This window comes from Vicugna pacos, chromosome 19 (assembly GCF_048564905.1).
Source record: "Vicugna pacos chromosome 19, VicPac4, whole genome shotgun sequence".
NCBI classification, from domain to species: domain Eukaryota; kingdom Metazoa; phylum Chordata; class Mammalia; order Artiodactyla; family Camelidae; genus Vicugna; species Vicugna pacos.
Genome location: NC_133005.1, coordinates 38,425,508 through 38,443,878, shown reverse-complemented (window position 1 = coordinate 38,443,878; position 18,371 = coordinate 38,425,508). Strand labels below are relative to the sequence as shown.

The 18,371-nt window shown below is 41.5% G+C and overlaps 1 protein-coding gene across 3 annotated transcripts in view; it reads left to right on the top strand.

Annotated features, from left to right (window-relative positions):
* ZFP64 (ZFP64 zinc finger protein) overlaps positions 1–18,371 on the top strand; it is a 66,527-nt gene that overhangs the window by 17,108 nt on the left and 31,048 nt on the right. For 2 of the 3 annotated variants that reach the window (XM_072944430.1, XM_072944429.1), the window contains exons 3-6: positions 286–447; positions 1,480–1,542; positions 4,503–4,754; positions 10,287–12,211. In XM_072944430.1, the coding sequence (XP_072800531.1) occupies positions 286–447; positions 1,480–1,542; positions 4,503–4,754; positions 10,287–11,569 (1,760 nt within the window). In that variant the 3' untranslated portion in view covers positions 11,570–12,211. Of the gene's footprint in view, positions 1–285; positions 448–1,479; positions 1,543–4,502; positions 4,755–10,286; positions 12,212–18,371 lie in introns of those variants that run through there. The other variant, XM_072944431.1, reaches the window with a different exon arrangement.

Here is an 18,371-nt window from a genome sequence, read left to right as displayed (position 1 = left end):
GAAAGTAGGGCAATCAGGGCAGCAAGAATGAGCTTTCCTCAGCTGCCTCTCTTTCTGCCCCTCCCTTTTTTTTTTTTAAATCAGGGAGAAAATCTTCTCCGGAACCCAACCCCAACATATTCTCTAGTGTCTCATTGGTTAGGATGGGGTCACATGATCACTCCTAAGCAGCAAAGGAGGCTGGGAAAGAAATCTAAGATGTTCATTCTCTACAAAGGAAGTAGGCAAAGGGAAGAGCTATTGGGTATTCATACTATGAAAATTAATAATCATCGTCTCTTTTAGTTTCAGCTCCAGAATTTGTTTTTGAACATGGCTATCAAACGTATCTGCCCACGGAAAGCAATGAAAACCAGACAGCCACTGTCATCTCTCTCCCTGCCAAGTCACGTGCCAAAAAGCCCACGGTCCCACCTGCTCAGAAGAGGCTTAACTGTTGCTATCCAGGTAAAGGCAGCATCGTGTCCCACATGTAGAGAATGTGACATCTAACAGGTCCAGGGCTTGAACTTGTGAACTCCTGACAACGGGACATGGAAGCTCCAGGCTGCCTGGCTTAAACATGACAACCCCACAGCTCTTCCATCATCACACATGACCCGTCTCTCACTGTCTCTGGTCACCATGCACATGGGCTCTTATTTAGACTTTAATAGCTGTGGGACTTTGAATGGGACTAGTGGGCATTTCAGATTACTGTGAGTTTTTCTTTCTGTGCAATAGCTTGGGAAGAAACCAGAAAAATTGTTCTTTCCTTGCTTTTAAATAAAAAACTTTGAGACTTAGGGAAAAGTTGCAAAAATAGTACAAAAAATTTCTGTATACCTTTCATCTGGATTTCCCAAATGTTAGCATATTACACTTGTTCTGTTGTACTTTCTATATATATACGTGTATTTTTCCCCCAAAGTTGCAGACCTGATGTCCCTTTACCCGTAAGTATCTCAATGTGTCTTTCCTAGAAGCAAAGGAATTTTTTTATATAACCACAGTACAATCATCAAAATCGGGAAATTAACATTTACACATAACATTATCAAACTGCTGACCTTATTAAGATTTTACCAGTTGTTTCACAAATATCCTCTGTATCAAAAGAAAAACATTTTCCCTGCGATCCAGGATCCAGTTCATGATCACAAGTTGCATTTAGTTTTCATATGTCTTTAGCTTCCTTTAATCCTAAGCTTTTGTCTTCCATGATCTTGACAGTTTTTCAAAGTACAGGCCAGTTAATTGATAAAATGTTCGCCCCTTTGGGTCTGTCTGATGTTTCCTCGTGATTGGACGTAGGTGGGAATCACAGAAGTGAGGTTGTGTGCTTCTTGGTACGTGTTGTCAGGAGGCACACTGATGTCTCTTGGTCCTGTTACCGTAGGGTTGGCCCTCATCACTTGGTTAAGGAAGTTTCTGCCAGGTTTCTCTATTCTAAGGTGACTGTGTTTCCCTCGGTTGACAATCTTTCCTCGCCTTTTGAAGGTTGCCAATTCAAGACTGCCTACGGCATGAAGGACATGGAACGTCATTTAAAAATTCACACAGGTAAGTGAGTCACACAGATCCCTCCTCTGAGCTAGGAGCTGTGGGTCCCGACAAGTCAGACACGTGATATGACCCAGAACCTTCCTGGTCATCACGGGGATACAAATAGAAGTTAAATAAAAATGAGATGCTGCTTCCACATGTGATTTTGGCAGGAAATGTTTAGAGCAAGAAAATCCAGTACTAGGACAGTTATAAGCGAACAGGAGAGGAACTGAGAATGGCGACAGCCGTTTTGAAAATTATTCTTCCAGAATTAATTGAAATTAAATGCACATCTTCTCCTTTTGAGGAGCTGATCCTATAAAAGTGTGTGTGTGTGTGTGTGTGATAACTGGTAAAAAGAGGAAAATGGGGGGAGAATAGTAGCTTTTCATTTATTTCATTTCTTTACCCTATATCATTGGATATGATGAGTGTGTGTTATTTTTGCATTCAGAAGGGGGAATTTAATAAAGAGTTATTTTTTAAAGACAGAAAAAAGATTGATGCCTGGAAAAAGAACACTGTGATTACTTCTGATGATTTTAGTTTTCTTCAATATGTTATTTTTACGTCTCGTAGACTTTTTGCATGGAGGAGGAATAGCTTTTAGACTATTTTAAACAAAGTATTAGATGCTCATAATTCAAATGATACAGACGTGTAAATTGAAAGAGTACCAGTGTGGATCAGGGAGGGACACGCTGAAATTTGGTGTGGGCATCACCCATTGCCAAGGTTTTGCTATTTAGCCTCAGCCTTTGGAAGATGAACTATCCGGCAGTGGTCTCCATAGTCCTTGGCCGTGGCCAGTGATTGCCTTGTTGCACTGGGGTCTCCATCATATCTGATCAGCCTCACAGCATCTGTCATTTGGATTTCTTCTAATTATCAGAATCTGACGTTACTATGTTTCAGGTATTGGTAAGCATTCTCAGTGTAACAAGCAATGAGTCTCTCCTGGCGGGCTCCCTTTGGTGGAGCTCCATCAGTCACGCATACCACATTCATCATTGCCAGAGTAAAGTGCTATCATTATTCATGATGATTGGGGAAGCATTATGAAAATATAAGTGAGGACAGCAACCTGAAGTCCGTGGCAGCACATCTTCAGGAAGCATCTTCTGCGCATGGTTAGCCAAGCTTGGGTTTGTCAGATAGATTCTGTATGACTGCAGCATCTCCGTCAGCATCTTCAAGTCAGACGGTTGACAAGGTGTCCTCACCTTAGCTACTTTCAGAGAGGAGGGCGTGGCCAGGAGCAACCGGGCTCTTTACCAGCAGAACTGGCCAAAAACCATCCAGCTCCACCACCATCCAGCATCCACTCAGTGCCGCAAAGACACAGGCTGGCAACCACAGGAGCTGTTTAGCAACTGACAATAATGAGAAAGTAGTGTTCCTGGACTTTTGAATTCGACTATGAACATTTTTAATAATAAGAGTGTGATCTTTAATACACTTGGAGATGCTTTCTTAAATCCCAGGTGTTTACTCTGTGGCGATTGTCATCAGCTTTGGCTGCAGTTGATTTTAGCTCTTGGCTGTTTAGGATTTGGCCAAAATACATGTTTAATATATAAGGTAAAAAGTGAAAATTCTTATTCACCACCCACCTCATCATCTGACACATGCCCAAAAGTCACCAAATCTTAGTAGTCCAGTGTGTGTCATTAAATTTTGGCTTACCTATACCGGGCCTACACACAGACACACACAATTTGCTTTTTCCATCTTTTATTAAGTTAATATTATGTACCTATCACTGCAACCTGCTGTTTCTCATTTAATGTTGGACATTTTTCCATGTCATTATATATGTATCTACGTCATTCTTTTCCATGGCCAAGTAGGAAATTGGTTTAGTAATACACAGTACATCCATGCAGTGAAATACTTCATTTAAAAAAAGAAAATCACGTTGTAGAAACTTAATGATGTGAAAATGAAATATTGTAAGTACCAGAAAGCAGTCAATGGGGAGGCAGTGCTGGATTTGGCTAAGAAAATAAGAGTTTGGGTACTAATCCCACTTGTTGAGAGGATTAAGTAAAATCACTCAGAGGCACAGTGCTTTTCAAAAAATAAGTATTTCAGGTGACTTTGGCCAAGAATATTTTTGTTCCCCAAAATGTACACATACACATACAGAAATAATTGGAAAAATAAGCAGTAGTTCATGGGTAGCAAGTTGACTTGTGTGTTAGTGAGGACCCATTAAGCTGCTGTTACAAAGAATCCCAGACACCAGCTCATACAAGGTAGAGGTTTATGTCTGTCACACTGTCCAGAGGTAAGCAAGTGGTCTGAGCAGGTAGGCAGTTCTGTCCTAGGAGATCATCCAGGGACTTAAGTTCCTTCTGTGTCATTAGAGTACATTCGGTTACGTTATCCACCGTCTGCAGGTGTGCTGCCCTCGCCTGTTGACCCCTGTGTCTTGGTAACAGCTGGCAAGTCAGGTGGAAAGAGAAAACGTATGAGGCAAGCAATTTCCTTTTATGAAGGACACATTTACCTTCTCTGCCATTTTGACTGATGAGGACTTGGTCTCAGAGTCACACCTAGCTGCAAGGGAGGCTGGAAAATGTCTTTAGCTGGTCAGCCATGAGTTCTCCTTAAACTAGAGATTCTGAGTTTTAGGGTATGTCTATTATGAAAAAGAAAGAAGAACCAATGGATGTACAAGATAGTGTTTCTTATTTTACTTAGCTGTACTTTAAACATTTGAGTTGCCATCTATTTTTAAATAATAAAGAATTCATATTCAATGTAGGAAAAATTAGAAAATATGAATAAGCAAAACAGAAGAGATCCCCCCTCTCCCAAGATGTTCTCTCTTTGCCAATCATCCATCTAGTGCAGAGGGGGTTTTTAAATATTCTTTGGTGACTGTGTTTTACTCTTTTTATAAGGCAGCGGGAAATAAGCCTTTTTCCTTTTTCACCTTGTTTCCTGATGCCATCTGTGCACGTGTGAAGGAGACAAACCCCACAAGTGTGAAGTCTGTGGCAAGTGCTTCAGCCGGAAGGACAAGCTGAAGACCCACATGCGGTGCCACACAGGCGTGAAGCCCTACAAGTGCAAGACGTGTGACTATGCTGCCGCCGACAGCAGCAGCCTCAACAAGCACCTGCGGATACACTCGGACGAGCGGCCCTTCAAGTGCCAGATCTGCCCCTACGCCAGCCGCAACTCCAGCCAACTCACCGTCCACCTCCGATCCCACACAGGTTAGTCCTTCGTGTGGTCCTCGCGCTACCCTCCCAGTTTCCTATTGCTTCAGTCACAAGACCGTAAAGCACGTAGTCGCAACCTGGGTAAAGGAATCGGGGATGTTTGGTCACCCCATGGTTTGCAGTTTTGCTTTTCGTCTGCTCTGAAGTGCATTTCTCAGTAAAATAGGGGAAAACATCAAGGTTATAACTTTACGTATATCTTTATGCAGCTTTATAACTTATTTACTAGTAAAGTATTTAAATGAGGAGGTGCACTAAATAAAAGAGATACAAACAATGCATTTTTAATAAATTGTATAATGTATGGTTAGGCAGTTCAGTCATTTTTTTAAAGTATATTCTGATCGGTTCAGCATGAGACAGCTTGATAGAAAAACTCAGCAGAGTATATAAGTTAACAAATTGAGTATATAACTTAACAAATTATGTATGTTTTCCTGTTAGCAAGTGTATCAGTTAGCTTTTGATACAATGATGCTGTGTAACAACTACCGCAAAACCTCAGTGTCGTATTGTAAAAGCATTTATTGCTCACATACTTCAGGTCAACGAAGGTGGGATTGACTTTCCATTGATCTTGGCTGGGCTTAATCACATGTGTGGCAAAGGCTGGGTGTCCACTGGCTGACCTTGGCCAGGGACCTGCTGGCTATGGGTTAGCTCGCCATCCCCTTGCCTTGGCTGGGGCAGTCTGGCTCTGCTCCACGTGTCTCATCACCTCCCTCTGGGAATCCATGAACTATTCCAGTTCTTCTCATGACAATGACAGACCTCTGCACAGCAAACAAACAAGCATGCCCCAGTGTGTAAGCTCATTTCAAGCCTCTGCTTGCGTCCCATTGGCTAAAGCAAGTTATATGGTTGGGCCTGGTGTCAAGGGATGGGGCTGAGCTCGCCCACATGGAGAGTCATCACAAGGTCACGTGGCAAAGGCCATTTTTGCAAGCAACCTCAGCTCACCCCACCATCAACCACATCTCTCTGACATGCAGAGACATTCATGCCCTCCCAGGACCCCTACAAGTCACACCCAATCATAGGCTCAGGCTTAAAGACCAAGACATCGTCTCTCCATCAGGTAGGCGTATAGCTTCTCCTGACGTAGAGCCCTTTGACGTAAAAAGGCATGCTGTCTGTCCGCACGCTCCCAGTGTGCAGTGGTGAGACCGAGCTGGGATAATAATCCTGCTGTTTCAACAGGGAGGGACAGGAGGCACCTGGTAGTCACTGGTCCACAGATTTCTGAAATCCTTCTGGGCAAATATTTCTAGGTCCCCTGACTCTGGGGACCGGGACTGTTTCTTCATTAGGCCTTGGCTGAGTCTCTGGGGTTTTGACTGTCCCTGGAGCATCCTTTCATCACCTTCCTAAACCACTTCTGAAAAGGAGTGGAAACTGTACCTCTGAGAGACTTTCTCAGTCTACTACCTGCCTACCGAAAGTTGGGATCTTTAATTTTATTTTAGTCTAAGCTGGTGACAGTTTCACTGGTGGAGCTGTCTTTAAAACTGTGTGAGTTTCCTGTGTATCTGGGTGCCAGAAGCCACACCCATAATTATTTTGGAGACTTGTCTTTTCTTTAAACCCCACTATAGGCACTTTTGGCATTTAGCCTTTTGTAGGTTGAATCCTATGAGACTTTTAGGACTCCTTGTCTAGCTGCGAGAACTTCCTTGGCACCAACTTTATTCTTTTGGCGATTTTAACAAAGAACCTCACTTTTGCGAGCCTCATCGCCCATCTGTTCTTCCCTCTGAGATCGGTTCCTTGGATGTGATCTTCGTCCCCAGGCTTTTGTCTTACTTTGAAAATCTTTTGCTGGTTGGAGATGAGAAACTTCATCTAACCCAGCACATCTTTGATCTCCTATATTCTCTCTAAATTCCATTTTGAAAACGGCTGGTTCTTTTTGAGTTTCTCTCCTTCTTAAGGTACCTTATCATAGGCGGCTTGAAAGACACTTTCACCCTTCTGCCTAGAATTCATTTCTTTACTCAAGTCCAAAATTCAGTGGGCATATTTTCTATCTTCTCAGTTACCACAGGTGACAGTTTTACCAAATGTTCGCCATTAAATAATGTGCACTGCCACTTTTCCAGCCTCTGCCTGCCGCCAATCCCAAAGCCAACACTGCATCTTTTAGTTTTCTGTTATGGCAGCCCTCTGTTTCTAGATGCAATATCTGTATCAGTTACCTGTTGTCACAGTAATGCAGTGTAACAAATACCCCAAAAATCCTCAGTGGATGCAGCAACATGCCTTCTCTGTTCACACCTGGGGATCAGCTGGGTGACACCTGGGCAGAACTGATGATCTCCACTGGGCTCACTTACAAACCCGAGAATCTGCGGGCTGTGGGCTGGCCGGCCACTGGACTTGGCAGCAGTAATCCAGCTCTGTTCCACATCTGTCATCCGCCTCCTGGGATTGGAGGGCCAGAACAGGCTTGACCTTCTCGTGGCGGTGCGTGACACAGGGCCAGCGAGCAAACCCCAATTCGCAAGCCCATTTCGAGCCATTGCTTGTAGTGAGTCTAGTTAACATACCATCGGCGAAATCCAGTGACACGGTCCTGTCTGTTTTCGGGGGTCATGGCAGGTCATCCTGCCCCTGTCAAGAGAGCATGTATAATTACATACGTGGCAGAGGCCATGGCTACAGGGAGGGATCGGAGGTGGGGAGGTTTGGGGACATTAATCTCCTACAGCAGGTTAAGACATTGACATAACTGATACCTGTCTGACTTTTTTGAGAAATCTCCCCAGCCTAAGTTAGAGGCACTGAAGGATTTATTAGGGAAGTGATTCGGAATCATTTTGATTTATGAGGATAAACTTACCATTTATAGTAGCACCTTTAAGTTGATCTAGAAAGGCTGTTTTCTCTAAAAATGTAAATGTGTGCCATTTATGACGTGTCTCCATGGAATGTTCATTTCCCTCTTATAAATCTGTGGCACTTAATAAAATTTCACAAATTGTGAAATTAATAGGATTTTGTTTTTACCCTTCCATCGCTTTGTTCAACTGCAGTGTCTTACTAGCAACTTAAACTTAAGAAAGATCTGTCAGCTTAAATATGCCAGTTGCTTGCTCATTGGGCAACATGAAGTCCCCACCAGGTACCAGACACTGTGGGGATCAGGCGGTGGGTAGGGATGAGCATGGTCATTAGCTTTGGAGAGCTTACAGTCTAGTGGGAGTGCTGCTGACCAGTCTGCCTCATTGAAGACACAAATCCGTGATTAAAAGGAAGAAGCAGAAGAAGATGAGAAGGAGGCCGATGAAGAGATGTAAGCCCTTTGCTTTCATGTCAGAAAGCAACTCAGCTGCAAGATTTGGTTATCTGGTTGTTCTGCGTTTGACCTCTGCTGACTGCTTTGAAAAAGAAAAACAAAAGACAAACAGATCACCAACTTGGGCAGTGATGGAACTGGAAGACCTAGTAGAACATTCTGGAGCAGACACTCTTCCTCTGAGTCCACAGGCACCTCCACCCAGGGGTCCATGAGTAGAATTTAGGAGGTTTGTAAACTTGGATGAGGAAAAGAAATTACATCTTCATTTTCACTAACCTTCCTGAAATGTGATGTGTCCTTCAATTATGAAAATAGGCGTCCCATCTGATAACAGGGCGTGTGAACTTGTCGCCAGTAGAAGTCGCAGCTCTCTTTACAGCAAGTGATCGATCAGAATATCGTTTACTCTCTCCTCTATTTAGAAATTATCGCAGTCACTCGACCCGCCGCTGGAGCTTGTTACTTAATGCATTAAAAAGCACACACATTGCCATATCACGATTTTTTTCTTTTAATTTTTAAAGTAATTTTCAATACAATTAGTTGCATTTGTATTCCTATTGATTTTTATTTTGGTTTACTTTCTGCATTTAAACATTATCCTGAGAAAGGGTCCATGGATTTCACTAAACTGCCAAAAAGGGGTCCGTGGCATAAAAAAAGGTTAAGAACAACATTCTAAGGCAGAAGTCAACAAGCTTTCTGTAAAGAGCCAGATAGTAGACACTTGAGGCTTGGCAGGCCATTCAGTGCCCGTCACGATTGCTCACCTCTACTGATATAGCCTGAACGCAACCATCAACAACACAGAAATGGACGTGGCTGTGTTACAATAAAACTTTATTTACAAAAACAGGCTGTAGCTGGATTTGGCCGACAGTCTATATAGCTTACGGTTCCTTGTTCTAGAGTTTTGTGTGAATGATCTCGGGGCATTGAGTCATACAAAGCATCGTTTAGTTTGGGGCTTCTCCATCTCCTAGAAGCTTGTTTAATTTGCTCCCTGCATCTTTAATTGCATTTATTAAACAGCTCATTGTGATGTTATAGGTCTTATACCAAAAAGCCGGGAACACCATCCCACTCTTTTGAGCGTATGGCCTAAGAAAGCAAACATCGCTTGTAGGTACAGGTGCTCACCTAGCATCTGAGAATAACCAGCTTTGGAATCAGTCTCGGTTCGAATCCAAGCTCTGGCGTGTCCTCCTGGGTGGCCGTGAACCAGTCATGTAGCCCCTCTAGACCTCAGTCTCCTCCTTTGTACAATAGTGTTGAGAATAATATTGATAACAGTACCCACCTCATGGGACAGTCAGGATCATCAGATGAGACCATTCCTGTGGAGCGCTCAGCAGGGCGCCTGCCATCCCAGAAGAGACGGAAGAATCTTAGCGGCTGTTGTTTTTGCTTGCTTAAACACTGTTGCCACAGGCGGGGTCACCAATTTGCTTGAATTATCAGTGCCGTAGACGATTTGGACTTGGCATTCACTGAGGAAAATAAATTTGGAATATCATGTCCTTTCAGATGTTTGCAATTTCGCTTTTTCTGTTCATCTTTCACTGAACATGAATTTAAAAAAAAAAGGAAAGAAATCAAGCAGCTGGATTTTGTAACTTCACAAGTAAAGAACGCAGCTGGCAATGTGGGATAAATAAATTGTGCGCAATAAACACGTCTTTATTAATAAAAATCTGCATGAAGTATAAGCTGGGCGTTTCAATCACTATAAAAAGAACACGCTGACGAGTGAGCCGGGAGCTGACTAACTTGAAAATGTGCCCTTGAATCTGTTACAACATGTAACTCAATCAAAATCAACGGATTATGCAAAAATATACAACTGAACGGTTCACTAGCAGAGTGGGCACGTTAACTGTAGGAACAATAGCTTGACTGTTTTGCAGAATATGCTAGGTGTATATTCGCAGATCTTATTTTATGGGGGAGTTATTAAATAGCTTGATTTTCAGTCTCCGTCTTTCTCCTGGGAGACATCATTGTGGTCGTGCACCCAAGCCTGTGGTGGTGGTTTAGGTTTGGGAAAAGGAGAGAAGCCCCCCCACCCCACCCCTCTTTTTTTTTCTCCCAGGGGCTGCTAGGAGCTGCAGTTAGAAGGTCTGCGCCCGCCTGCCTTGGTATAAAGCGATTTTCTGGTGTGTGCTTCGGGGGGATCCGCTGTGGTTGTTGCCTGCCTGTTCTTATCGAAACTCACCTTGTGTTGACAGGGGACGCCCCCTTCCAGTGCTGGCTCTGTAGCGCCAAGTTCAAAATCAGCTCGGACTTGAAAAGGCACATGCGCGTGCACTCGGGGGAGAAGCCTTTCAAGTGCGAGTTCTGCAACGTCCGCTGCACCATGAAGGGGAACCTCAAGTCGCACATCCGCATCAAGCACAGCGGCAACAGCTTCAAGTGTCCGCACTGCGACTTCCTGGGGGACAGCAAGGCCGCCCTGCGCAAGCACAGCCGGGCGCACCAGTCCGAGCACCCGGAGAAGTGCTCCGAGTGCAGCTACTCCTGCTCCAGCAAGGCCGCCCTGCGCATCCACGAGCGCATCCACTGCGCAGACCGCCCCTTCAAGTGCAGTTACTGCAGCTTCGACACCAAGCAGCCCAGCAACCTGAGCAAGCACGTGAAGAAGTTCCACGGGGACGTGGTCAGGACCGAGGCCCTGGAGAGGAAGGACGCGGGCCGGCAGAGCAGCCGGCAGGTGGCCAGGCTGGACGCCAAGAAGACTTTCCACTGTGACAGGTGCGATGCCTCGTTCATGCGCGAAGACTCGCTCCGCAGCCACAAGCGGCAGCACAGTGAGTACAGCGAGAATAAGAACTCGGATGTGACCGTCCTGCAGTTCCAGATCGACCCCGGCAAGCAGCCCGCCGCGCCCCTCACCGTGGGGCACCTCCAGGTGCCCCTCCAGCCCAGCCAAGTGCCCCAGTTCAGCGAGGGCAGGGTCAAAATCATCGTCGGGCACCAAGTGCCCCAGGCAAACACCATCGTCCAGGCTGCGGCCACCGCCGTGAACATCGTGCAGCCGGCGCTGGTGGCCCAGAACCCAGAGGAACTGCAGGGGAACAGCCGGCTGCAGATCTTACGCCAGGTCAATCTGATCGCCCCGCCTCCGTCCTCGGGGTGTCCGAGCGAGGCGGCCGCGACGATGCCCCAGCCGGCTGTCCTGCTGACCACTCACGACCAGACGGACGGAGCCACTTTGCACCAGACTCTCATCCCCACGGCCCCGGGCGGCCCCCAGGAAGGCTCCGGCAACCAGACTTTCATCACCAGTTCGGGCATCACGTGCACTGACTTTGAAGGCCTGAACGCGCTGATTCAGGAGGGCACCGCTGAGGTGACCGTGGTCAGCGACGGAGGCCAGAGCATCGCCGTGCCCACCACGGCTCCGCCCATATTCTCCACCTCCCAGCAAGAGCTCCCCAAGCAGACTTACTCCATCATCCAGGGAGGCGCCCACCCAGCTTTGCTCTGTCCAGCAGATTCCATACCAGACTAGTGCCCATAAAACGAAAGAAAGGGGGAAGAAAAGGATGACCCCAAAAACGTCAGAAGTAGAATTCTGTAAGAGGTTTGCCCTCAACGTTTTGAAAGATCGTTGTGAAAACACCCCACCTCTGTAATAAATTGTAATTTTATACTGCTTACTATAATTTTTTAACACTGTGGTAATTTCCGGACCACTTCTGAATCGCCGTGTTGCAACTGTTGTAGAATCTTAAACGCTACCAGGATGATTCCAATTATGGGTTGGAATTAAATGAATTGAGTAGTGAATACACTTATTTGCTTCCAGCTTGATTTCCCAACTCTAATAAAGAGTTTTTCCATCTCATTAAATTTGTGTAGTAGATGGTACTTTCCAGCCTCTGAAAATACCCCCCAGTGTTTGGGATAATAGTGTTTTTAACACATGGATACAAATCTATTGGCGTGAAGGACCATTTTCTACACAATGTTACACGGATATTTGACCCCCCCCAAAAAAAAGGTTAGTGCAAGTGAGAAAAAAAGGAATGGTTTCCTAATAAATTGATACATGGTTAAACTATACTGAATGTTAATGATTCTTTAGAGTAATGGTGTGATTTAGGTTATTGGGATGTGAATTATATAATTAAAGAGAACTTGAAGAAGCAAAGGTTTTTAGTCCTCTCTCATAAACAGTCTTACCTTTTTCACAGTCAAATCAAATATGCGTGATTCCTAAAGTGACCCAACTGTTTTGATTTTGAAACTTCAGGCTGACAAACCTGACATTTCTGTTTAGATGCAAATAGAATGCAAGATCCTATTAACCTTTAGGACCGTTTTCTTGGATACTGTTGTTTTAGATGTTAATATATGTGCAGTCCCAGGGACCAGACAAATGGGATTGGAAAAGTACCTAGTTTCTTTCAAAGCATAGGCTGTGTTGCCGTGACGGAAATTAACATTTTTTGTTTTGAATTGAAATACCGTGTGATCAGTAGGTGGCGCCAGAGAGTGAGCTAGAATTATTCACACTTCTCTAAGGACCTGAACTAGGGCCGTAATCTCTGATTTCCAGCCTCTAGCGTGATCTGCAATTCATGATGGGCTCTTAATAAATACGGAATGAATGAAACATTCTCCCACAGAGCGACAGCAGGGATTGGTGAGGAGGGGAGGTTACTTTGTGACAAAAGCACATTTAAAATGTTGGGAGAATGCTTAGATGCATTTTTGCCAGAGTTGTCACCACTTTTACTTCCCTACACATAAACATTAAAATTCTCACGCAGGTAAGCTCACTTGTATATAAAGATTTTGGGGTTTTTTTGTTTTCCTTTTTTCTTTTGGTAATAACAAACTAAGGAAATAGGCAAAATGGTGATGCTGGAAACCTTGAGGGTTGCCTGTTGGAAATAGAAAATCAGCTTCCCTTAAGAAATATATAACAGGGCTCAGGCTGAATTTTGTCACCTTTCTTCCTTTGATCCCTAATGTTTGAACACAGTTCTGATCATTCGCACGTCTTCTTTGTCAGGATTTCTTTATTTTCCTATCACCAATGGTCATAATGCGTCATTAACTGTGGTTTGGTAAGAAATCAGAAAAGCTTGCAGCTTTTCTTTTTGTTAGTATTTTAGTTATTTCATCAATTTAGAATTATTGCTTGCCACTCTTTAGGAAACTATTTAGCTACTGAATTTTAGCTAGGAAACTTCTATTGTCAGGAACCTGCACTCTACATCTCACCCCCCTCCAAAGTGCCCCTTGTTTCAACATTTAAAGGATTTTTTTTCCTGATTATAAATGTAATGTGTATTCAAGATAGAAAATATGGAAACCATGTTACAAATCTTCCTTGATGTACCAGTGGGTTACATCTGATAAACCCATTGTAAATTGAAAATACCATTAAGTCAAAAATGCATTTCATACACCTAACCTTCAAAGCATCATAGCTTAACCTCGCCTACCTTATAAATGCTCAGAACACTTAACATTAGCCTACAGTTGGGCAAAGTCATCTCACAGAAAGTCTATTTTATAATACAGCATTGAGTATCTCATGCAGTTTTCTGAATTCTGTACTGAAAGTGAAAAGCGGGTGGATTGTAGGGGTACAGAATGCTTGTAACTGTAGCAGTGTTTCACCCTCGTGATCCGTCAGGAGGGAGGGTCAGACTGCAGATTGCTAGCCCAGGAAGAGACCAAAATCCACAGTATGGTTCCGTTGGATGTGTATCACTTTTGTACCGCTGTAAAGTCAAAAAACCATAAATTGAGCCATCGTAAGTCAGAGACTACCTATCTGTATGTTATTAAGAAAACTTCAGAGTCCTTAATCATTTCACTACCCAGATGTAAAAACTGACCATTTTGATGGACTTCCTTCTGAGCTGCTTTTTTCTATGCTTGTGTGTTTTCTACTCCAGTTACAGAACTGGGGTTGAACTGAGTGTACTATTTTTGTATGCTGTATTTCTCTTTGTATCTTTTTATCTCCACCCAGATGCTGCCCTCCATGTATGCATACAATACACATACATGCATTTTTGGATTTTTTTAACAAACTACAACAGTAAAACTTGTTCCTTGCAATAATATATATATATAATTGTACAAAATATATATATATTTATATATATATATAATTGTACAAAATATATATATATTTATATATATATATATATATATATATATATATAATTGTACAAAAACTAAGCCAGATATTTCCAGCCTATCCTCACCCCACCCAAAGTAAGATCTCCTTGTTCATACCAAAAGATAGACCCAAAAGATAACCTGGAAAAGGTTTTTTCCTATTATTATACTAATTGTATCATACTATGTACATTTCTCTCTACCTTGCTCTTATTATTTCATTTAACAGTACTGTGTGTCTGCCTAACTTTTTTCAAGTGAAAGCCAGAGTATGACTATACCATGCTTTATTCAACCATCTCTGTATTCATGGATATTTCCATTGTGTTTGTTTTTGTTTGCCATCACAAACTGCCACAGTAAACATCCCACATAATTCCTCCCATTCAGTTACGCTTTTTTTTTTCCCCTTTCCATAGGTTTGATTCCCAAAGTCAATTTCAGTGAGTTTCCGTAATTTGTACTTGCATAGATTCAGAGGACTTTTTCAGAAGGATTATCTCGTCTGTGGTGCGGGGTCCAACCGTCACCAATCCTGGGTGCTGTCCGTCTTCTGAAGTTTTGTCAATGTGATGCGTGAAAATGGTGATCTGGTCTTTGTGCGTTTCCCCAGCTGGTGTTGGGATTTGCATCTGCGTGACATCTCTGCCTAGAATTGTTGATTTTTTTTTTCTGTGAACTTGAAACTCATACTCATTTTTCTCCTTGGGTTCCTGGGCACCTGGGGTACGAACCCCATGTCTGTCACATAGTGCTGAGTCTTCTCCTCTCTTATCTTTTGTCTTTTGACTTTCCTCATGGTGCTGCTTCCATATAAAAAAACCATCTTTTTATGTAGTCAGATTCTTCCAGTGCTTTACTTGTGGCTCCTGTATTTTCTAAGAAAGTCCTTCCTTCTCTTGAGGGTTTTTTCTCTAATATTTTCATTGTTATTTTCAGTGTTTGTTTTCAGTTATCACCTTACTGCAGCCGTAATTCATATTTATATATATGTGTGATATAGGAGTTTGGCTGCCCACATATACCATATACTGGTTAAGCAAAATATTATTTCCCTTGGAACTGAAATCTTAATTTCACCTCTAGATGAAGTTCCCAAGTATACTTAAATCTATTTCTGGAGTCTTTCTTTTGTCCCACTGATCTTTATATCTTCTCCGGTTTGCCAATATCACATATTTGATCATATTAGCATTAAGGTAAGCCTTAAGATCTTTTAGACTTTTAGGGCCTTTCTGTAGCTATTCTTTTCCAAAATTTCCCTAGCAATTCTTAGATACTCGTATTTCCAAATCAACTCTCATTTTGTCTAGTACCTCTCTCCCCTCCTCCCAAAAAAGAAAATCTTTTTGGATTTTGGTTAGAATTGCATCAATATAATTACATGAACTTATGAAAAGAATGACTTTTTAAAAAATGTTCAATCTTCCACCCAAAAACTTCCATTTAAAGCCTGTTACAAACGTCATTCAATAAAATTACATAGTTCCCTTCATATATAGTCTATTCTTATTTAATAAAGCCTGTATTTTCTTGTTATTCTAAATCCTACTATAATTGTAAATAGGATTTTTTTCATGTTAAAATAATTGTTGCAAACATAAAGAATAGCTATGATTGGTATTTCTGTCTGTATTGCACTGCCTTAGGAAAAAACCTTATTGACAGTATTTATTAGATACCCTTGGTCTCTGATAAATATGACTTATGATGGTTATGATATAGTCACTTCATTCCTAGGTTGTCTTATCTCTTCCCTTGCAGCATTTCTTCTACTTATTTTGTTTTCATGTCCTATCACATTAGTCAAAACCTCCCAGCAATGTTGATACAGCTGGAATCTCTAGTGCATCTCTACGTTTAACTTGAATGGCTTTAGAATTTCCCAATTTAATATAATATACGTTGTTCTTTTGGGTACAGATTTTGGGTGCTGTATACTTAAGTACTCTACTTCATTTTCATTTTCATATACTCTACTTCAATTTTCACTCAAGAGTTTTTATCAAGATAGATTTATCAAGGTAGATTGCTGCTTATTGTCAAATATCTCTTCAATACCTTTTGACATAGGTATTTGGGGCTTGTACTTAAATACGTTGACACGTGAATTAGTGTAGGACATAGCCTGGTATTGAATCCCCTCATATTCCTGAAGCAAACTCTTGGTCATGTTGGATGATTCTTCTAATACATTCATTTACTAATATTTCACTTGAAATTTTTACAACTCTGTGTGTTAAGTGCAGTTGAGCACTGGTTTTCTTCTTTGCGCTCTGACTTTGCTTTTTTGTCTTAGGTTGTTGCTCTGAAAATAAATTGAGGCTCTTTCCTTCTTTTTCAGGGACCAGCAATAGTTTGCTGTTTCAAGAAGTATCTATTTTCTGGGCTGATAGCCTTTTTCATTTTTTCCAATTTTTTTCTGTAATTAACAGTCTATTTGGCTTTTATGTCTCAACCTAATGAATTTTGGTATTTTGTATTTTGCAAAAGAAAAAATCATTCATTTTGCTGTAAATTTTCAAATCTGTAGACGTGTAATTCCACTTAACTTTTCTCCTAGAATTATTTTAGAATCTTTGGCATTTTTTTTTCTGGTCTAACAACTTTCTTATTACCATTTTCTTTATTTTTTTTTTATTGTTTGTGGGTTTTGGGGTGGGTTTTTTTTTGGATTTTCCATTGTCTCCTTAGGTAGTTTGCCAAGAGTTTATCTGTTCTGTCATTTATGTAAAAGTAAAACGTTTTCTTTCATTTTTTCTTCTTTCTCTACTCCGCCTCCATTTTATTTATTTCAGCATTCATTTTTTAACTTCATTAATTCTCTCCCCTGCTTTTCTTTCCATTTATTTGTTAGTCTAATTTCCTGCATTAAGTTTGCTTATTTTCAGCCTTTAGTAATGAAAGCATTGAAAGCTGTATATTTTCTGGTATGACTTCATCTGTGTTAAAAGATCAGTTTTTCAAAGTTAAACTCATGACTGTCACAAACTATCAAAGGAACATGTGTTAGCAATTTTATGTAAGTCATCAGTTGATAAGGCGATCAGCAGGACGTCACAACAGGATCGAAGCAGAATTCAGTGAATCAGTACTCACACAGGCAATCAAGAATGCTGAAGTGAATTTACAGACAGATGCAAAACTGGTCACTGTCTACAGGACAACCAACAGTTGCATTCCACCCACAAAGTCTGTTTACATTCCTTTACGTTTTTCTGCATTATTACATGTTTCTATAACACACGAAGTTGTAAAATACCTCAGATCTCTCACTGAAAGGCACTAACCTCTCCAGAATTAGATAACCCAGAGCTGGGATCTGACAGGACCTCCAGTCATCTTTTTTGCCTCTTTCAAATTCTTGCAGAAATTTTCATGACATTCGTATTTCTATAGATTTTTATATGAAGTGTCCTTCTTTCATAAATTTCTAGGTACTTTGTTATTTCAGTTTTAGGGTTGGTTGGTTTGGTGAGTCAGGGGGATAACATCCAAGGGTTCTATAAAGGTTTGTGAAACTATATTTTAGGTTTTGATTTCTGATATTAATGAGTTTTGATCTGAAGATACGGCCTGTGAGACATGTGCTCTGTGTAATTTATTAGTTTCCTTTGTGGTCACGTACATGACCAGTTTTGCAGGTGTTTGGTGGTCTGTGAGTCAAGGACGTTGACGTTGTTATTCAGATTATCTAAACCCCTCTTAGTTTTTGTCTATTTGATAAACTTTGAAAGAAGTATTTTTAAACTTTTCGCTATGGCTGTGTTTTTTTAATCAAGCTTTCTCTGTATTACTGGGGTGTTTTATTTTATTATATTTTGCTGTATGTTGTTTGATGCATATAAGTATGTGACTATTATATGTTCTTTGTCAATTTTACATTTTGTCCTTCAGTCTATGCCTGATCTTTCCATTTAATCGCTTTTGGCCTTAAGTTCCACTTTATTTCATAGCAATATTCGAAGTCTTCTAAGTCTTCTTTTTTATTATTACATTTGCCTGGTTTATCTGTGCCCACTCTGTTGTTTAATACGTTTCTTTATCAGCTCCTCTTTATCTTCTGTAGGAAAATTCAAAACGTTTGCATTTATAGAGGGACATACACTCAGTATGACTCCTTTCTTATTTAATAGTTACTATTTATAAAGCTTTGTGATTTTCTCCTT